The 23,093-nt window shown below is 37.7% G+C and overlaps 1 protein-coding gene across 2 annotated transcripts in view; it reads right to left on the bottom strand.

The window, feature by feature from the left end:
- Positions 1 to 594: 594 nt before the first annotated feature.
- PIGN (phosphatidylinositol glycan anchor biosynthesis class N) overlaps positions 595 to 23,093 on the bottom strand; it is an 86,291-nt gene continuing 63,792 nt past the window's right edge. For both annotated transcript variants that reach the window (XM_031441803.2, XM_010979988.3), the window contains 4 exons: positions 21,221 to 21,294; positions 16,941 to 16,983; positions 14,793 to 14,845; positions 595 to 899 (listed from right to left, as the gene is read on the bottom strand). In XM_031441803.2, coding sequence (XP_031297663.2) covers positions 776 to 899; positions 14,793 to 14,845; positions 16,941 to 16,983; positions 21,221 to 21,294 — 294 coding nt within the window. In that variant the 3' untranslated portion in view covers positions 595 to 775. The remainder of the gene's footprint in view (positions 900 to 14,792; positions 14,846 to 16,940; positions 16,984 to 21,220; positions 21,295 to 23,093) is intronic.

Here is a 23,093-nt window from a genome sequence, read left to right on the forward strand (position 1 = left end):
TTAAAAACTAGTCATTTAAAAAATTTTCCCTATGGACAAGACACAAATACCAAATATTTCTTTCTACTTTTCTATATCCAGAAATTCCATAAGAATCCAGAAATTTAAAAAAAAAAAAAAAAAAGTGAAGGTCAAACCTGCTGACTCTGAAAAATCCTAAAGCATCACTAAAAAGAATAAAATAGTATTGCAGCATACTGAAGAAAAATGAAAAGCACCTGCAAACATTTTTCTACTGGAGCTCTAGGAAAAATGAAATAACACATTCTGATTGTCTTTCTAGTGTTGTTTAGTAGATAGAACTACTTGTAAAACCAGTGCTGAGAGCTGATAAATATTTATGTTGCCACCTGGTGATTTCCTTTAAGTCCTGCCAGCGCACTGATTCTGGATGCGATCAGTACTGCCCACCCAGGAGCACATTCTCCTTTGCATATAATACAGGAAGCTGTACAGCTGGGGACCAGACTGTTACAGGTGCTCTGAAACATCAGGGAGAGGAGCTGCCAACTAAAGGGGAAAAATTAAAATGCTGAATGCTTTACTACGCTTTTCCACAGCCATAACCACTATTTCACACATGCAAAACCTGAAGAAAGTGGAAGCTCCTTTATTCCAGATAACCTGTAAATTCAGAATTCCCCATACTTTCCTTTATGTGAGCAGAATATGTTATACATCAATATCCATCTTCTTAGTGAATCCCTGGTAAGATTTTAGTTTAAAAGGGGAATGAGAAACAGGATCTGGATGCTGAATGGTGGCTTTGTCAACATCATATGAGGTGGCTTTTGGGTCTGCCACAGAGTCTGAGTTTCTTTGTCGTGAGCAGCTGTGCCAGGCCATTGAGAAACACCAGAAAGATGGTCATGGAGATGACGATCACAAAGTGGCTGATGCTACAGAAGGAGAAGAAGAAACATGTTACAGGCAGAGAGAACACGTGAGGGAAAGTGTAAGATTCCTCTAAATAATGCTTCTAAATACAGAGGTGACCCTTGAACAACTCAGGAACTGCAGCGCCAACCCTCTGAGCAGTCAAGAAGCCGCTTATACCTTTATGTCGACCCTCTGCATCCAAGGTTCCTAAGTATGTGTGGTTTGGCATTGACGGATTCAACCAAGCACAGATCTTGAAGTACTGCAGCATTTACCGTTGAAAAACATCCACATACAAGTGGACCTGAGCAGTTCAAACCCCTGTTCAAGGGTCAACCATATATATAAAATACACAGAATTACAAAGAATATCAATGATTTTGAAATAGGTATCAAAATATTTTAAAAAAGCAAATTTATTGCATAAGTAGTGATGAACATAAATCACATTTTGAGATCCCTCCAACAATTATAATGTGATAGAAAACTGTCTGATTGGTATTAGCAGTGCCTGTGTCTTTGTCACCAGTGGAAACTGGATTTCAAAATCTAGCTTTTAGGAAAATAAAGATAATTTCCCCTCTCAGATTCTTATACCCTCTGAATAATACCCACAGACTCCCCAGGACGTCCCTAAGTTAAGTATTTTAGAGCACGTCATCCACATTTCGACGTAAGTCAAAAATACTCTGACAAAACCACCAGCCACAAAGAAAGAAAAATGTTATTACCTAAACTCAAATTCAGTGAAGTGAAAGTTTTAGTCAAAGAATCTAAACAAAAGAAAAAGGACACCTCTCTCTATTAATCTCAGAGTCAAAGCTACTATCTCCTAGCCTTTGGGAAAAAGATAAACGAATACTATTAAAATTACTTATCCCAGTTCCCATCTATCAGCAATAGTAAATGTTTAGGTTTTCTTCTGAGACACTGTAATTGTACTGTCTACACAGAACAAGGCTTGATAAATTTAGAAATTTGGAAAGAAATTTACGATATAGATCTGACAAATGTACAACAAAGGAGAGGCTTCCACGGTGATACTAACAGTTTTGCCCAAGCTAAGCTACAGTGCAGATCAGCAAGTTACTTATTTACAAAGCCTATCAGAGTTACATTTAACTATCTAATGTCATAACAGATTCAGATGTTTTATACCTTCTATAAAGGGAAGGGGAATGTTTTAGCAGGCCTATAACCAAGCTGGCTTGATGAAGGGAGGTCTTATTTTCTCCTCTTTCCTCTCCTCTACCCCTAGCAAACAGGAGTCCTGGTGCAACTTTAACTCCCCCTACCCAAGAATGGTCCCCAGGACAAGCCCCAGGGAACTTGTTTTAGGACATCTGGGAAGATGACTGTTGGGTGCCTGCGTGCAAAACAGGGCGATCATCTAGGGGGAAAAGAGGCCTGCAGGTCTTCCTCTCACCTTCTCAATAACTCCAATCCAAAAGGTGGGCAGCTCCCCAAATTGCTGGGTGTAGGCCAACCTAAGCAAAGCCTCAGTGTGCTATCAGGTAACTGCCCACAGGCAAGGCACCTCAAGGCCAGGAAAGAAAGGCCTTCTATTCTACACAGATTTTATTTATTTATTTTTGGTATAGTTACAAGCCTTTTTTATGTGGGGGGAGAGGGTAGTAATTAGGTTTATTTATTTAATTTTTTTTTTTTTTTTAAGTGGAGGTACTGGGGATTGAACCCGGGACCTCATGCATGCTAAGCATGCACTTCAATTGTAAACCTCCACTTGTAAAGCTTTACAGTTTGATAAGATTTTCTTTGGAAAGATACTGATTAGGACATTCTTATTTAGAATTTTTCTCTAGGTTCATTGGTTCATCTAAAAAAAGTAAATCTGAAATAGAAAAGAAGAGTTGGCTAATTAGAAAATAAGAATTAGAACTAGTTATGTTAGAAATCCGGTTCTGGGCTAGGGTAGACTCCTGGTCTAAAAAGAAAACAGTTAACATTAGATCCTTAATTGCTAGACAAATATTAACATTAAGGTAAGACTGAAACATAAAGTAAGTATAATTCTGATATCAGAATCAATCATCAGAACCCTGGGAGGGAACAGAAAGCCTGTATACACTAAAGATAAAACTCATGACTGTTGTGGCTGGGCTCACTTTAATTTTATGGACACAAATGAGATAAATCTCATGAATGCCTCAATTCTGACTGCACACTTTAATTATTTTTCTCAGTCTCCAAGTTAAACCATTTCATGTCCTTTCTTCTTCTCAAAGTTCTATCACCTTCCTCCCCTCTCAGTAGACGATGTTGCTCATGGAGGAAATTTTACTGAGAGCCAAGACAGGACTTCTCTTCTTGCCCCAAACCTGCTAACACAGACATATCTATGTCCATTTTTCTTCCTGCATCGGATCCTGTTGGAAACAAGCCCTTCCACTTCCATTTTGGATCCTGTTCCAACTTTCCTATAAAAGGACTTTACTTTTGCAACTATCCCCCCTTCCTCTCATATCACCAATTTTCCCTTCTCTACAGTGAGCATAACTTTCACCACACAGGTGTGATTTCTCTCATCCTAAAAACAAATGAAAAACCCTTCAAGATCCCAGGGCTTCCTCTAACACCATCCTAATTTACAGCATTTTAAATCTGATATGTAAAATCCAGCTCTTAATTTCCCAAATCTACCTTCCTCAAACTCACTCTTCCCAGAGCCTTCTCCATCTCTGGAAATGGCTTTACCATTCACTTAGTTACTCAAGATAGAAAAACCTGGGAATCAGCCTTGATTCTTACCTTTTCTTCTCCCTGCACATCAACTCCATTAACAAATTCTACTTACCTCTCTTTCAAAATGCTTCCTAAGTCTCACCTCTTGACACCATTCTGAATCCTGCCCCAGTCCAAGCTGCCATCTTCTCTAGTTTAGGACACTGCAAGAGTCTCTTAACCAATCTTCCTCTTCCCTCTCTTGATCCCTCAATATGTTCTCCAAACGGTGGCCAGAGTGTGGTTTCAAAATGTAAAGCACATCAAATAATTCCCTGCTGAAGAGTCTAATGCTTTGCCTTACACTTGGAATAAATTCCTAATTCCTTACAATGACCTTCAAAGCCATAGGTGATGTCAGCTGTCTTTCTGAACTCTTTCTCTACCATATTTCCCCTCACACCATTCTCCTCAAAATAACCTTCATGTTTTCAAAAGTATTTAATGATACTGAGAAATGGTTGTTAAAGAAAGTCAACTTAAAAAAAAAAATCCAACCCTGTATATGTTTGCATATAAATTAAGTCTAAAAGGATATACATCAACCTGTTGGACAGAGGTCAACTCTGAGATGCTGAATTATGGGTGACTTCTTATTTTTTCTACGTGTTTTCAGTATTTTCTATAATAAGCTTGCAATACATTTCTATTTATGTGTACAAATTATGGTAGGTTTAGCCATAGAACTCTTAGGCTAAGCCCATAATTACCACAGAAATCTTCAACTATATTCCATTTCCATTTCTCTCAGGACACTTCAAAATTTGCAATGGTCCTTGGGATCAAAAGCCTCAGTCCAATAAGCTGGATATAATGGCCACAACTTCTTTGTGCTATAAGATTGTTTATTCCCCAACCAGGGGGACTGGAGTTTGGAGTCAGAGGTGAGATAAGTGAGGAGATTCAAGCTGCCCAATTTAGAACTTTGAGGATCAAACCTAGAACAGCCCAATCTGACCTCGCTTCCATGGGAGACCAGGCAAGGTGGTCAGGAGGCAGGGAGATGAAGGAAAGCCATGACAGCTGTAAAAGATTACACAACACAAAGGATACAAAGAATGTGGCATAGCCTTATAGTGGAGAACTACTCAGCAATGAAAAGGAACAAAGTACTGGTACCTGCTATAATATGAAAGAATGCCACAGACAGCACACCAACTGGAAGAAACCAGATGTAAAAGACTACATATTATATGATTCCATTTACTGAAACGTCCAGAACTGGCAAATCTGTAGACAGAAAGCCGATTAGTGGCTCCCTGCGGCTGGGTATGGGAATGAGATAGATTGGAATTAGGCACTGGGGAGTTTTCAAGGCAATGAAAATATTAAAAAACTAGACTGTGGTGATGGTTGTACAACTCTATAAATCTGCTGAAAATCACTGAACTGATTTCAATCATTTAAAACCTTAAAATGGGTGAATTTCATGGTATGTAAATTATACCTCAATAAAGCTGTTAAAAAATAAAGATTATATTCTAGCAGATTTATTTTCTGCTGAATTTTGCTATCACTTTTAGGCCTTTTGTCACTTTTAATCTTTTTAAAAACTTTAAAACGTTAAATATGACGATCTCTAACAAACCAGGTTTTGTAAAATCAGAAAGTACGTGACCCATCCTCAAATTTAGTGACAGTCTATTTATAAAAGGTATTCCACACATCACCCAGCTCCTTACAGTAGCCTGAAATCATGGACTCTTGGCTCATTTAAGCTGACATCACTGGCAGGGAACAGTTCTGAGCTCATCATCCTCATGCAATTGAGTCTAAGGCATTCCAGTTCGTGATATTTTCCATCAATCAAGTCTTAGCGTCATCTCAGCATAGCAGAGTTAAAGGAGTATCAAATTTCAACTTGAAATGAGTTCAGCTGTTCTCACTCTCTCCCCCTGACTATTCTGACATCATTTAAATCAGCAATTCTCAAGGTGTAGATACAAGATGCTAGAGGAACAGGGTCTGTGTGTGGAGGGGCATACAGAATCACCAGGCAGGCCTGTTCAGCCTGTACCATGTGTGATAAAAGGCTGATTACACTTCTCAATTAGGATAATGGGCAATCGATTTTAATAAAGCTTAGGATTCACTGTCAACAGATACTTCATGGCACTTATTAATTACATTTAGGAGGATATTAAAATATTACTGAACTTAATGATAAGTTTGCACTGTACCTAAAGAGAAGTGATACTTCAGTTGTCATTTGTATGTTAATAAGGAATAACAATAGTGCATGTAGGAAACAATTACTGTTCAAAAGAACACCACTATCAAATCAAACTACAGTTCAAACTGACGATGCTGACTATTCACCTCTTATCAAATACATTTAGAACATAAATTTAAATATGTTTTTATACTTATGAAAATTACCTCAAAGGAATTTTTTTCTCTAGTTTAAAAAATGCACTTCTCTTAGTATGCCATATAAAAAGCAATATTCTGTAAAGTTTACGGCCTGCTATAAATGAAGAAACAGTGTAAAAGATCAAAAGAAGAAAATACTAAATTATAGCTCTGTCGGCCCCACTCAGCCTCATGGCCTGGGGATGATATTTCTCACATGGCTGTGAAAAACACACCCGATGCCCAAGGTTCTCCAGAGACTCACAAACTTATACCCACAGTTTCAGTTGATTATACTGACCGGAGTGTATTCCTTTAAGAGTCTCATTTTAATTCTGGTAAAATTTGCTCCCAAGATGCACTGTCAACATATCGGACTCTACTTATAAACAGATACACTGACACATGCCCTAGCAATGCAATCTTTATTTTCAAAGAAACCATTATTTATTAACCTGAAACTAATAGGTGAGGAATCTCTCCAACCCATCTTGAAAACTCACTGCAGTCATGACCACACTATAAACATCACAGATATATTCAGAGGGTGATTAGCTTCTAATCTTCTCTCAAATTCTGGAACAGAGCTCACCGTTTCTGTACTTATAAAGCAATAAAATAGTGAGGACAAAAGGACAACATTCCATTCCTGTGAATAACAGGTATGAAACGGCTGAAGTTATTAACTGTATTACTAACACAAAGGGTTTTAGAAATAAAATTTGTTGCAAAGAGAAACCACTGCAGGAGCACAATTCAGATAACCCTGGTTCCCACTGAAGGAACTCTGCCAGTAAGTGTAATAATATCTGCAACATGACAGAGAACATCTTGGCTTTTCAAATATATATTCACATAGGAATAACTAGAAAACCAAAACTTAAAGGCAACTTTCTCATAAAAAAAAAAATTCAGGAAAAAGAATAATGATGTTTTGATATGTGAACCCTATTATATGGTGCTTTAGTTTTGAATCTTGAAGTGTATTTTTCCCCACTATCCAAGCCTTTTCCTGGCAATCAATTGGATGCTTCTGAAGATGCATGAACCACTGTCTCCCCATTAGACCTGTTCCACGTGGTTCACTGCAGCAGTGTACACTATTACTGCTGTATGGGATGCAGAGGAAAGATCTGAGAATTCTAGCTCATCAACAAGAGCGGCAGCAGCAATAAAAACATCATCTTGCAGCATCAACTGGGGCAATTCCATTTAGGAAGCCTAATTCCACTAACTCAGATTTAATTTTGTTTCTCCATCCCAAACCCTTCCACCTCCCTGCCCCCTCCCCTATCATCTTCCTTTCTTCAGTGGGCATCTTTTGAAAGATACAATACGAGGCAAAGAAGACAGAGCAGAGCAAGGAGATATTTCAGCAGGAATGACCAGGAGAGGATGCGGGGAATGTAGGGATAGTTTAATGCTCTCGCCTGATGACTAGAACTGAGCTCTTAAATTCCCTATGATATCTGCCTTCGAGAAATCTCTCACAGTAAGCATCCCGCTCAACCTATGGGAGTTAGATGCGTGATGATGAAGCACTGGGACTGACATAAACTGAAGTTTAACATAACTTATTAACGAGATATGCCTTTATCCTCTTGCCATCCACTTTAGATTTTTAATGCTGTATAGATGAGGATGTGACAATTACATCAGGACAACAAGCATAAACCAGGACTGCTCCAGGTAAACCTGGATATATGATCACCAAATGTGTAGGGCAGCTCCCTTTAAAAAAAATGCTGTTACCACAAAATATTTCTACAGCACTTAATTAATTAATTAAGTATATAATATTTTAATATGTATCATAAATGAACTATACGACTGAAACATGGAGTTAACATCCTTTTCTCATTGCTAGTGCTACAGAGTAGGGGTCATTAATGCACTTTCAGCCTACGAGTGCTAATGCACCATTCTATTTCCCTTGGTTTGAATGATGCTCACTGTCTGTTTTATGCTTCATAAAAGTCTCATTTTTTGCTATTATTTTGTGCTCTGATGAACACCTTATTCCCATGACGGCTGCATAAAGGAATGCAAGGAATAGGCCTGGAGCTACCACACATGTGCCAAGAAGAATGTCATGCTGGATATTAAATTCAAGTTTTGCAATGGATCAAAGCCTCTTTTTAAAATGATCAAGAAAGCACAGGTAAAAAAAATAAAAACAGATAAACTGAACTACATCAAAATTAAAAAATTCTGTGCAAAAGACACAATCAACAGAGAGAAAAAGCAACTTACAGAAAGGGAGAAAATATTTGCAAATCATATATCTGATAAGGGGTTAATGTCTAAAATATACAAAGAATTCCTGCAGTTCAACAATAAAAAAACAAATAACCCAATTTAAAAATGGGCAAAGGACTTGCCTAGACATTTCCCCAAAGAAGACATACAAATGGCCAACAAGCACATGAAAAATACTCAACATCATTAATCATTAGGGAGATGCAAATCAAAACTACAAAGAGATGCACTTCACACCCATCAGGGTGGCTCCTATCAGAAAAACTGGAAAACGAGAGCTAGTGAGGATGTGGAGAAATTGGAAGCCTTTTGCAGTATTGGTAGATATGTAAAATGGTACAACTGCTATGAAAAACATTATGGTGATTCCTCAAAGATCAAATAATAGAGCTACCATATGATCCAGCAATCTGACTTCTCGGTACATATCTCAAAGAACTGAAAGCAGGGACTCAAACAGGTAATAAATAACCATGTTATAGCAGGATGATTCACAATAGCCAAAAGGTGAGAGCAACCTAAGTGCCCATTGATGGATAAATGGATACACAAAATGTGATATATACATACAATGGAATATTATTCAGCCTTCAAAAGGAAAGGAATTCTGATACATGCTACAATGTGGATGAAGCTTGAGGACATTATGCTAGGTGAAATTAGCCAGTTACAAAAGAACAAATACTGAGTGATTCCATTTATATGTGGTACCTAGAGTAGCTAAATTCATAGACTGAAAGTAGCATAGTGGTTGCCAGGGGCAGAGAGAAGGGAAAATTGGGAGTTGTTTTTTAAATGGGCGTAGAGTTTCAGTTATGCAAGATGAAGAAGCTCTGGAGGTTGGCTATGCAACAATGTGAATATACTTAATAAAACTGAACAGTACACTTAAAGATGGTTAAGATGGTATGTTTATGTTATGTATGCATTACTATAATTTTTTAAAAAGGAAAGGAAAAAATTATCAAGGAAAAAGTAACGGTTGGCTATCTGGACTTGGTGCAAAGAACTGTGACATAGTAAGGGGTCCTGCAACATCACTGCAGTCTGGGAGGACTGACTTTGAAGAGAGAAGGGAAAAATTATGCTTGGAAGTACAGAATAACTTCAGGGGATCAAAAGAGAATTGAAGCCAGGCTGTTAACGTTATGACACCAGGAACACCCAAGGACAATGCTGGAACCACCTGATGGTGCTGGTATAATTAGAGCTTCCATTTCCAGACACATATTCTACTCCACCTTTCACTCCACGGAATGAACTTGTATAAGAAAGGCAGCCAAGATTCCTAACTCCTAGGCAATGATTCACTTGTGAAGGTAACACCTAAAATATTAAAGCTTCAGTAGAACCAAAGAACATGGCTCCTCACTTATAAGCCAGCAGAATGTACATTGTAGCTTTGTATTCTAGGTTTCCCAAATTAAGGTTCCCAAAGGCTATTTTCTAGAAATTTCTTTATCCAAAACCTATGGTTTCTGAAATTATTTATCACACTCCAGATACAGACGCATTGGGCTTTTCCACCTCTAAGCTTTGCACATAACCATTCTGCCTGTTGGAAACACTCTTCCCAAACCTCTCAGTCCCCTAAATGAAACTGTATACTCTTCATTCAAGGCTCAGCTCAAATGCTGACCTCGCACAATGCTTTCTCAGTCATTGAGGCTGGAAGCGAAGCGGCCTCCGTGCTATGTTCACACGGCCCTTCACCACATGCTGCCCTGCGTTACAGCCGCTGTCTTATCACCCTGCATGCAGGGGCCATGAGCCACAGTCATAGCCTTCCAGGGCTGGAATATGCCTTATAAGTTTTACATTAGAACCTTCCACCCAGTGCTCGAATTCCCTACCCAACATTCTGATGCGGTAGTTATCTGCCCCTAGAAGAAGGGCATCACTGAGTCTTGAGGCAGGCAATCCGGTTCATCTCTGGGTCTTTGACAATGCCTGGGAATGCTTTATGCATAGTGAGTGCTCACCATATTTTTTTTTCTGAAGAAGTGATCTATATAGTGAAAGTATATACAATGCAAAAAAATGAAACTAAGGTATGCTATGTTATTGTGAAAGTCTTTCAGAGCCAGTTTCTTCCTCTGTAAAGTAGAAATAATTATGTTTTCTTCACATCATTGTTGTGAAACTTAATGAAGTAACATATGTGCAACTCTTAATAAACTGAAATGCAATAAATGGCATTTTAATACTAATTATTATATCAACTTAATACCTGTCTCAGTAATCCTTTACTTTCCTCATTTGCTGCTTAATTTAATCTGCCCTTCTCCCAGATTTGGGTATAAGTTTTTCTGTGGCAAAACAATCCAGTCCTCCAAATAGTTCCTGGAAACTTCTAGTGATCCCAGAAGGGAGCAGGATAAACATGTTTGCATTAAATTACTTAAAACAGTTCAACTTAACATTTCTAAAGAAAGACATTCCAGAATTTTCCAGAGAAAAATGGTGACTATCCTCAAACAAGCAACATGAAAGGTTGTGAAGGAGAGAAAATAATTTTTGGACAAAGAAGGAGGCAGGACTTCCGGAGTAGATCCAGGGCTGAGGCCAGAAGGTGGAAAATAAAAGGCTGAAAGGGGTTTTCTTTTTCTCTCTCTCTTTCCCTGCCTCCGTTTTTTCTTCCCTTTCTTTTCCTTCTCTCTTTTTTCTTTTTCTTCTTTGTGATGAAACAGTGTATTATTAGACAGGGAAAAAAAAAGAAAAGGTAAGTTGAGGGGCTGGGGTTGAGGGGAGCATTCTGCCAATTAAGTTTTTGATGAAAGACTGAAGGTGACAGAAAGGAGACGGGAAAAACAGTGTTGAGTGGAATGGGCTCCATGATGAACTGACAAGAGATGAATGACTCCATTTAGACGGATGAATGAGAGGGCAGAAGGTCTGTAATTAGAAAGACAGGCTTAGAGTTGTCGCTCAGCATGCACTTGTTGAATGAAAGCATAAAAGACTAAGTAAGTCGGTAAGTGGGGGAAAAGACCCTGGATTCAGGGATCCACTGGGGAAAAGAAATCTTCTCGACTGGAGTCCTGAGTATAAGGTAATCAAGGTCAGCAAAGTGATGCAGCTAAGGACAATGTCTGTTCAGGGCCTTGCTTATGGGTTTCTTGCTGCATCATCATGTCCTTGAATCTGCCCTTGACTCTCAACAGCTCTAGCAAAAGTCCTTCTAGGGCACATGCATAAACACAGCCTCAGAATTTTAGCAGCATCACAATACTACAGCCTATCTCTAACCATATCTTCTAACTCTCCCAGCAACAGGCTTCTCTATGTCACAAGGTTTTTCTCTCAACCACCAATGTGAGACTCACTCTCTGACATAAACAAGCAGCCGCTTGGCCAGCCGTGCGGCTTGGCCGCGTGCGCCAGGCTGTGTGGTGCCTGTCTGCTAGCAGCTGCGTGCCCCGCGACAGCCCGGCCCTAGCAGAAAGTTGCCTCCTACCTCTCGGCGTTTTCTCTTTGAGGACCTGACTCTGCTTTGTACATCTAACAAATCCCTCTGACCTAAAATGCCCTTACTCTTGACTCATTTCCTCCTAATCAATATTTCTTTCTCCTGTGAATCCTCAATTTATATTATCCAAAACTTTGCAGTGAATCGTTCTTTGCAACAATCACAAAGATTGGATTAGTCATAAAGCCACTCTTTAAAAAGAGGCTATTAGAATTACAAAAACAAAGACTCTGGGGAATTCTCTTTAAGGAGAGGCAGTGAGGGGCAGTGGGAACACAGTGGTACAACTGTGGTATCAAAGTTCCACCTCCCTGACCTGCTCAGCCGGTCACAGGCTCTGTGACATGAGCAAGCCGCAATCTCCTTAGGGCCACACTGTCCTAATGAGGCAGCAAATCTATCTGTTGTGGAAAATAATATCTACTTCACAGTGCTGTGATAAAGATCCCAGTAAACAACGTGTTGGAAGAGCCTGTAAACACGGCAGCACGATACAAATGCTGGTTACTGGTGGTAGAGCTGTGACTGGAGGCAAGCCTTTGACTGACATACTGAGCCTCCGACTCAAGTTTGAGTTTGTCTTGCTTTGCCTTTTACGGAATGTAAATGGATTCCCTGGTCTCTGAACTGCCAGGAGCATGTCTTTCAGGGCCCAAATCTCAAACAACCCACTGCTGGGTACGTGGACTCTGTGTTGCAACACCCAGCCTTGCTCCGATCTTGTGGGTACGGGTCACTCCCTACTCTGGGAATGGCCTTACTCCATGTGGGCCCAGCGCTGGCCCCAGACCCCAGTTTTGACAGAGGGTGAACAGAACTAGGACAGTCATGCCTTCCAACTGTAATGTCACTCCTCACACAGCGCATGAGTGAAATGAGAGGATAATAAAATCTTGGAGAGGGGTACGAGGGTACTCTTGTGTGCTCACCGCCCGTATTTCTCCTCGCCTTTCCAATTAAGCTTGAAGCTTTTCATCCCCAGTAACTTACTTGGCATACAGCTGGCCATCAGTATTTGCCCATTTGAATTCAGATCATGGATACTTCAAAATGTTTTGTGTTTGATGCATGTTATTACTGCTAATAACAATGAAATTTGTACTTTGAAGAAAAGAATTGCCAAGTAAAGATAAAACTCAAGCTAATCAGAGAAAATCAAATCCTTACTCTGTGTAATATAAATTAATTCTGCTGTGCAGACATTAATGATGCACATCTTTATGTGAAAATTATATCCTCTTCATCCCTTGGCACTTCTTTAGAGCCAAAACCAATATAGATTTCTCCCATCAAAAAAGTCTCACACCCAAGTTCCTGGCAGCATTAGTCACTATAGCCAAAAGGTGGAAGCAACCCAAGTGCCCACTGATGGATAAATGGATAAACAAAGTGTGCTCTATACACACAATAGAATATTATTCAGCCCTAAAAAATAGGGAAATTCTGACATATGCTATAACACGGATAAACCTTGAATACATTGTGCTAAGTGAAATAAGTCAGTCAGAAAAGTATAATTTCATCTATGTGAAGTATCTTAGAGTAGTTAAATACATGGAAACAGAAAGTAAAATGGTGGTTGCCAGCGTCGCTGGGGGAATGGGAGTTTTTTGTAAGATGGAAAGCATTAAGGAACTGATGGTAACAGTTGCACAACAATGTGAATGTCCTTAATGCCACTGAATTGTACACTTAAAAACAGTTAAGATGGTAAGTTTTATATTATGTATATATTGCCACAGTTAAAAATAAAATAAAATAAAAAGTCTCACACACAAAAATGCTATATTTTGTCAGAATAGTTTCCAAACAAAATTCCAACCTAGGTTTAAAATGAAAATAAATTAATCAAATTGCGGAGAGAGTGAGGAGAGGTATGTCAAATACAAGAAACACTACGAAGGATAAAAAATAGAACTGCAGGATAATATCAATAATAACCACCTCCATTTATTGGCACCTGTTTGATGCCAGGCACCGTGCTAAATGCTATACATGGCTTAATTCACTCAACAACGACTACAAGACACAAGGGAGAGATTAGAAACATTAAGTCATTTGCCGATGGTCTCACAGCAAAAGAATGGCAGGAACAGATCAGTCCCAGGAGCTCTGGTCCAAAGACCATGCTGTGACCTACGATCTGCCTGGACATTTTGGGACCAGAGGGCTGGTGAAAAGGACACATTTAAACTTTCCCTAAACTTCAAACTTGAGAGACTAATGAAAATAAAACTAATGATCTATGGGGTACCTTTTATGTGCCCAGCACACATGGAATGACAGAGAGTCAATCAGACGTCTGTTGAGGGAGGCGGACGTTTATATAACTAGTAAGGCAGTGCAAGCCTGAGCTGCCTAACGGGTGGGAACAGAGGGGAGGATGTCTCCCAATATCTCACCCAAACCTACACAATTCCTGGCAACACAAAGTGCTGAATAAATATTGACTAAGTGAAATAAAATTAGTCTCTAAAAATGTATTCTGTCTCTGAATGCAATTGAAAACAAAAAGGCAAAAGGATCAACTTTGCTTTCTTCCCCTTAAACAGAAGACATTTAACAGATTATGGCAATCATTGACATTCAAATCAAAATAAAGAGGAAAGTGATGCTTTGTTCCGATTATACTTTAAATAACAATGTTACAGGCATTACATGTTAAATTGTTGCCATAATGAAGAGTCTAGGAGGTATATAATGACTACATGAAATATAAACCACCACCTAAAATTCACACTGCAACTTGAATAGTTTCATTGTCCTAAAGAGAGATGGAGAGATTATGAGAACACAGATTCTGGGGTGATCTTCTCTGAAACCCCGATTCAAGCAGTTTCTCATGCACCTTCCTGTTGTCCTGCGGTGTTCTCAGGCTTAACATCTGTCCCCGCATCATCCCAAGAAAACACTTGCAAATGTGTTAATGTCAACAACTGGAGAGAGGGGTCTCACCTCCAGAGGCTTAAAATAATTGCTACTAATAACTGTGTTTACTTCAAAAATCAAATCGGCACCTTCTATGCTAAGATACCAAGTTACTTTTTTTCATGGCACTCTTACAGAATTCTATGTGAATATATTAATTTACCTTGTTCCAATATCAAGCCAGCTGCCATAATCTTTGACCAAGAAGAAAAAATGCTGTAAAAATAAGACAAAATACAGCTCCATTAAAAGCAAAGCCTATACATATTTGGTCTAAAAACAATGTAGTTTTAGGATTATGTCTTTCAGATTTCTGATTCCTCAGGACCATCATCTGACTGGAATCAAAAAGAATATGCCCTTTACTGAAATTTTTGCTTGGACTAAGACAAGCAATAGTCCAAAAGGCAAAAATAGCATTACCATTCAATTCTATAAACACAAAAGTGACATTTGTGAATAACTAGAAAGAAAACCCAGCCAACTTTAATAAAAGACACTAAATAACACCAAAGGCCTCAGTGAAAGGAGGCCATGCCATCTATTCAACAACAAATATTTACTGATCCTGTGTTAGATCCTGGAGATAAACTCTTTAAGAACATTTATGATTGTCATATTATCACGTGTGTGTGTGTGTGTGTGTGTGTGTGTGTGTGTGTGTGTGTGTGTGTGTGTGTGTGAGACAAGTCTTATCATCGGAAATACAGGCAAGAATAGGAGCACCGAGGAAGGGAATGTTCCCCAACTTGGGTACAAGGGAAGGCTGCCCCAATAAAAAGTCTAAAAATCTAAGTGACAAGCCAGAGTCAGATGAAAGGGGAGGTTGGGGAGATCTAAGGAGAAGTATGTTTCCGACAGAGGGAATGATCTGTATATACATCAAGAGTCCGTAGAGCTTGGCAGGTCCAAGGTGAGGCTGGGGAAGAGAGAACAAGGAGGGAGCGGTGAGACAGGATGCCAGTCAAGGAAGCAGAAGTCGGACCACACATGGCTCTCTAAGTTCAATTCAGCAGTCTGACTCTTCATATAAAATTAATCAGAGAATTTAAACTCTCTTCTACTAACATGTCTTTGCCTATTTGCCACTTTGTGAGCAAAACTGAAAGCTGATTTGTTCTAATGTTATGTGTAGTCAATTTCAGAAATACATGCAGTTCAATCCAGCATAAAAATGCTCTCATCCGAGTCAAGTGACTAGGAATCTGATTTGGGAAGCTACCCTAATAGCTGTCTCTTGTCACTTCTAGCATAAGATGCTGTGTCATGAAGAATTAACCTTACCTAAAGAGAGGTCTGGCCTTTGCCTTCAGCTGCTAGGAGGTGATTACCATGTCCTTGGAATAACCTGCCTGATGGAGGCATTCTGCCTGGGGGACCTTAGCCACTGGACAGCCTAATAATGTGATTTATGTTCAGGGCTTCGGGCCGTGTGTTATCAGTTCTACCTCTAGAAGGACTGGAGATTAAAGATCAGTCATGGGAACAGTATGTGATTGAGCCCCAGTAAAAAGTCCATCAAGGCTCTAGTGAGCCTGGCTGGCAGCACTCCATGCACACTGTCACACATCAGTGCCGGCAGAGTGCTGCTGTCCTGACTCCGCAGGGAGTGAACAGCCAGAGCTCCACATCTGCACCCGTCCTGGGCTCTGCCCTCTGCATCTCTTCATTGGCTGATTTTAGTCTGTATCCTTTCCCTGTAACAATCCACACTTGTGAAGGTAACAGTCTTCAGTAAGTTCTGTGAGTCCATCCAGTGAATTATCAAACCTGGGGGTAGTTTTGGGAACCCCCTCGAACCTGCAGGTATAAAATAGGTTCTTCTATTTGTTAATACACTAGAACTCATCATTAGAGCTATCATCTTGGTAATATCTTCCCATTTCAGAAACTCTATTTCCTCTTTCTTTCCTTCCCTCCCTCCCCCCCCTTTTTTCCTTTCTTTTTCAATCTGAGAAGCAGCTCAAAAACCAACATTTCAAGTAAGAAAATGATGTATTACCTAAACCTAAAGTTAGCTTTTTCTGTTAACTTCCTGTGCAAGTTACATTTCAGACAAAATGCACCATGGAAGACTAGAAAATGACAGATTCGGATAAATCAAGTAAAAAGGCTTTTGACACCTTAAGAAGAGCACTCTTACTGCATCGTAAGTCATATAAAAAGAAAGTAATTAATGTGTAAATTATGCCAGCACTTATAACTCAGTATCTAAATATTTCATATAGAGAAATGCATTCATATTTCACTTGGTTAACTCAGTACTTAGCTTCTCAATCTTATTTATATTGAATATCCAATAATATCTTACCAAAGCCATAATGTCTGATGTGATGACAACCATGAGAAAAAGACTGGAAAAAAATAAAGAAAAAAAATACATGTAATACAATAGGCATATTTTAAAAGCACATTAAAATCAAAATGAGAGTAATCAAATAACCTAATATTTTGTTATTAGTATTTTTGCTTCTGAAAATAAATACTACATTTGACAAAAACACTTTCACATTATCATGGGCTACTGTCCCACAGTGATGGACTGGACTTCAGAAATGTTATTTAACACTTTGAATATTTATTTCAATGGTATAAAAGGAACATGAATTATAATTTTTTTAATTAAACATTTTATTTTAGATAATTCTAGACTCACATGCAATTTCAAGAAATGATATAGAGGGGTTCCATGTACCCTCTGCCCAGTTCCCCCCTATCCCTGGTAATACCTTACAAAACTATAATACATTATCATAGCCAAGATACTGGCCTTGATACAGTCAAGATACAGAATGTTTCCACCATCACAAGGATTCTTCACGACACTCTTTTATAGCCACATTTACCCTCCTCTCACCCCCTAACCCCTAGAAACCACAAATCTGTTCTCTTTTTCTATAATTTTGTCATTTCAAGACCATTGTATAAGTAGAATCATTTATATAACACTCTGTAACCTTTTGGGATTGCCTTTTTTCACTCAGCACAATTACCTTGAGATTCATCTAAGGTTCTGTATGTATCAACCATTTGTTCCTTTTTATTGCTGAGTAGTACTCCATTGTATGGATATACCACAGTTTGCTTAACCATTCAAACACTGAAGGACATCAGGGTGGTTTCCAATTTGTGGTTGTTACAAATAAAGCTGCTATAAACATCTGCACACAGTTTTCTGTGCATTTCTCTAGGAAAAATGTCCACGTGCAATTGCTGGGTCATGTTGCATGTTCAGTTTCAAAAGAAACTGTAAAACTCTTTTCAGAGTAGTGGTACTACTTTACAGTCTCATCAGCAATGTATGAGAGCAATTCCTTTGCATCCTCACCAGCATTTGGTGATGCCTCTATTTTTTATTTTAGCTATTTTGATAGTCATATAATATGTCTCTGTGGTTTTAATATGCATTTCCTTAATGGCTAATGATGCTGAACATCTTTTCATCCTTTTTTTGCCATCTGTATACCATCTGCAGGTCTCTTGCTCATTTTCCAATTGAACTGTTTGTTTTTCAGTGTTGAATTTTAAGAGTTCTTTATATATTCTAGACAGTAGTTCTTTGTCAGATATGTGGTTTGTAAATATCTTCTCCCAATATATAGCTTGCCTTTTCACTCTTTTAACAGCTTTCAATTTTGATGAAGTCTAACTAATCAGTTTTTCCTTGTATGGATCATAGTTTTTGGTATCAAGTCTAATTCTTTTCCTAGCCCAAATTCCAAGGATTTTATATTTCTTTCTAAAAGTTTAAATCTGTGGTCCACTTTGAGTCAATTTCTATATAAGATGTGAGGTTTTGGTCAAGGTTTATGGCTTCTTTTTAAGAAATAACTTTTTCTAACTATAGTTTTGAAATATAGAAATGTAAGTCAGACTGATCAGATCTTACGGAAGGATTAGCATTCAAAACAAATATGATATAACAGACATATAATAAAGTAGGGTAATCTGATTAAGAATCTGTAGAGAATGCAATTGTCACCCAGGACAACATTCTATCCAAAGCATGAATTCCCATAGTAACATCCCAATGAATACTTTGTCAAGCAGTAGCTTCAGTGGTTTCAGAAACAGAATCTACTTCATTTTAGACAGCTCCAATTACTACAGTTTTTTTCCTTCTTTGAATCATAATCAGTGAAACAAAAATTCCACCCTATAAATCCAGCTCTTCTGGAGCAAGAGAAAGAAAATAAATACAATTTAAATGCAACAGACCTTAAAATATCTCTTTTAAAGTTTTGTTTGCTGTTTTTAAATGTTGTTTTCCTAAAGCAAATTATTTTATTGTATGACAGAGATGATGTTCTGGAAATCTTCTGAATAAGATACACCTCAGGTAATAATACCTTCACTGTATGGTTGGTAAAAAAAATCCAATCTGGTAATATATGCAAAGCACCTAATGCAGTGCCTGTATACAGTGGGTGCCTAAAAATACTGGTTTCTTTCTCACTCCTTGTAACAAAGGTTTTAGATGAAATTAAATATACAATGAAAGATACAATCTCTGCCCTCACAGAGTTCACAGGATGTGTATTAGTCAGCTAGGGCTACTGTAACAAAGTACCACAGACTGGGTGGCACTTTAAGACTGGCTTAAACAATATAAATTAACTTCCTCATGGTTCTGGTGGCTAAGTCTGAGAACAAGCTGCCAGTGGCGCTGATTTCATTCTGAGGCCTTTTCCCTTGATTTGTAGATGGCCATCTTCTCCCTCTGTGTTCACACTGTCTCTCCTCTGTGTGTGCCTGTGTCCTAATCTCCTCTTCGTATAAGGACGCTAGTCATATTGGGCTAGGGCTCACCCATATGACCTCATTTTACCTTGCATCCTCTAGCAGGAGATGTGAGAAAGTACATGTAATTTACTAGCTTTTTACTGCATCTAAGTAACTATCTTCTATATGGTACTGACAAGGTAAGAGCAAAAGTGCTTTTAATGTTAAATTCATGTGAATATCCTTTTGAAGAATATGCTAAATTAAACCAAACATGAGATTTCTACTATTTTTAAACAGTGGGAGAAAACCTTTCTTTTTATTATAAATACACATAATAATGCTACACCCAGTTCTAGCTTAAACTCATCAAGAAGAACATGCAAATTTATGCTAATATTAGTTATTTCTTTCAGCATTGAATATTCCAGTTTGATTCAAAAATAACAAATTTGCTAAGAAGCTGCATATTTATCTCAAGTGTCTTTCAGAAAAGCTGATCAGTCCCATGCTGATGAGGCAATTTTATCGTTTCAAAAAAGCAAATAGTTAAGTTGACAGCTTCTCTTCCAGAGTCTTGATTGCTTAAGACTGACTGCTCTAGAAATTCCTAGAAACTCAGAAAGAATACTTCCCATTCCATTTGTCAAAAATGCAGAAGTCAAGACTGAGAAACTATGTAAATTATTGACATCCAGAAGTTAATGTCAAACCATGTAAAATGCTACGATGTTAACACATTTGCCTAATACATATTTAAGAAATGATCCAAAATGAGAATGTAATTTGGTGTAGCCACTATGGAAAACAGTATGGAGATTCCTCAAAAAACTTAAAATACATGATCCCGCAATCCTACTCCTGGGCATATATCTGGAGAAAACTCCAATTCAATAAGATACATGCACAGCAATGTTCATAGCAGCACTATTTACAATAGCCAAGATGTGGAAGCAACAGATGTCCATCAACAGATGACTGGATAAAGAAGTTGTGGTAATTTATATAAACCATACACACACACACACACTCACACACACAGTGGAATACTACCCAGCCATAAAAAAGAAATGAAATGCCATTTGCAGCAACATGGATGGACCTAGAAATTATTATACTAAGTGAAGTAAGTTAGAGAAAGACAAGTATCATATGATTATTACTTATATGCAGAATCTAAAAAAAGGACACAAATGAACTTATTTACAAAATAGAGACTCACAGACGTAGAAAGCAAACTTGTGGTTGCTGAAGGGGAAAGGGCAGGGGAGGGATAAACTGTAGTTTGGGATTAGCAGATACAAACTACTATATACATAATAGATAAACAACAAGGTACTATTGTATAGCACATGGAACTGTATTCAATAGCTTGTAATAACATTATGAAAAAGAACATATATATACACACATAATTGAATCACTATGCTATACACCAGAAACTAACACAACATTGTAAATCAACTATACCTCAATTAAAAAAAAAAAGGAAACAATCCAAAATAAAACAGAATGCTATCCCTTGTTTTTTGTAGGCACGGTTGTATCTATAGTAAACATGTTATTAACTAAAAGATGTTAACATTTATGTGTTACAGTTTTTGAGGGGGGCTCCTCACTAGCTTGAATAATATTCTAATAATATTTTATTGTTGAGAAAGCACATTTTTCTGCCAGAGGCTCTAATCAACTAATTTCTTCTAATGACAACTGAGCTCTGACTAAAACGGTGAAATATTTTTTTCTCATTTTTATAATAAACAATCTATGTTACAGTGTCTTAATAACAATCACACAAAATACCCTCAAATATTTACTCCCATTTCCTAAAAATGGACAAATTCAATGCTTTGTAAATATTCACCTTACCTTTTTGATGATAACTGAGTAGTTAACTGAACAGCTTCAAAAGCACACATCACAAGAACAAAGGGGATTAAAATCTGTTTAAAAGAAAAACAAATGATGCCATGGATAGCTATAGCATTTGAAAATTTTTTTAAATAAATACTATTTCTGCTTACAGAAATATTTCAATTTCTCAAATTTTATCTATATTAGGGAAAAGCAAATGCTGAAATAAAACCATAATAATGACATATACAACAGTGATGAAATGGATTTAAAAACCCACATCAACCATATATATAGTATAAAAGATAACAAATATTCCAAATAAAGCCTATTCCAAATTTGTTCTATTTAACTTATTATAATAATTAATGACCATGTTCAAAGTTTTCCAAGAGGGTGTGAAAGGCCCAGAATGCCCAAATCAAATAAATTATGGAGCCTGATGATTTGATTCACAGGTCTCTGAACATATCTGGCTATTTGATACTACAACTCTATAAACAAGTCTACATGTGATTTAGCTGCTTTATCGTTGCTTTTGTCATTTTAATAGTAACTTATTTCTGAGCATAAAATTCATACTGTGTAAAAAAAATGGAGAAAGATATAGTAAATTAATCCTGGTTGAAAAATTCGGAGCTAACATTGTTAATATTTTGACATACTGCTTTCCAATGACTAATTAAAAAAATACATATATATATATTTTACATTTCAACAAAGAGGGGAGGGAGAAGACATGTAAAAGAAATGATGTTCAAGACTGCATAAGATTCTTTTTCTTTCTTTTTTTTTTTTTTTTTTGTAGGGGGTTAATTTGATTGATTGATTGATTGACTTGAATGGAGGTACCGGGGATTGAACCCAGGACCTCGTGCATGCTAAGCATGTGCTCTACCCCTAAGCTATACCCTCCTCCCTAAGATTCTTTTTCGAGTGGAGGATGCATGACTAAAACAGAGTTCCAGGAGGACTTTCACTTCCAGCCACATCAGTCAAGAAGGCCACCAAGTACATTACATCAGTAAAGCTTACTGAATTAAACTAGAGATTAAAGATCTAGCATTTAATTTAAACTTCTTTTTAATTAAAGACCCATGACCTTTAACAAACTGGGAAAAGACAAACTACCATTTTAAAAAATGTAAATGAAGAGTAAGGAAACAATACATATTTTTTAAAAAAATCAACAGTGAACGGGACGTGAGAAAATGAACATCTCAGTAACCTTTCTTTTTCTTTTTTTTTTAATCTCAGTAATACTTCTTAAAATTACATTTGTATTAGGGCAATAAAAAAAAGGATATTAATCCTATTAAGAGACACATACTTTTAACAATTATTACTTATGTGATCTGAATAGAAGGCCATCATATTTTAGGCAGATGTTAGTTCCATTATTTAAACAAATATATACTAACTGTGTAAAATGTGCCAGGCACTATTGCAGAGGGAAAAAGACAAGTTTAATGATCATAGAGAAAAAGGGAAAGAACGTGAATTACATTCCACTGGAGAGTCTGAATCCCTGGAAAGCTGATAATTTGTTATATCTTGGAATCCTCAGCACCCAGCTGGTATCGATAAGCCTTCAAAGACGTATTTGTTGAATGAATAAATCAGTTCTAGGTACATGGATCATGAGAACAGATGATAGCACGTTGGTAGCCTCACAGGTGCGGAACATGGGTTCAGGGAGCCTTAGATCTTGAGGAGCAATGCAGTTCTGATCCACCTCACACTTCCCACAGGCTTCCTTCATCTTTGGTAGGACTTCCTGGGACTAATAGAGAATCTCTACTTTTTTGAAGTTAAATGGGCTTAAGAGTAAAGTAAAAAGATTAGCTATGTTTTGGAGTAAAGCTAGAAGGTCTTACTTCCCATCCAG

Source organism: Camelus dromedarius, chromosome 28 (assembly GCF_036321535.1).
Source record: "Camelus dromedarius isolate mCamDro1 chromosome 28, mCamDro1.pat, whole genome shotgun sequence".
NCBI lineage: Eukaryota > Metazoa > Chordata > Mammalia > Artiodactyla > Camelidae > Camelus > Camelus dromedarius.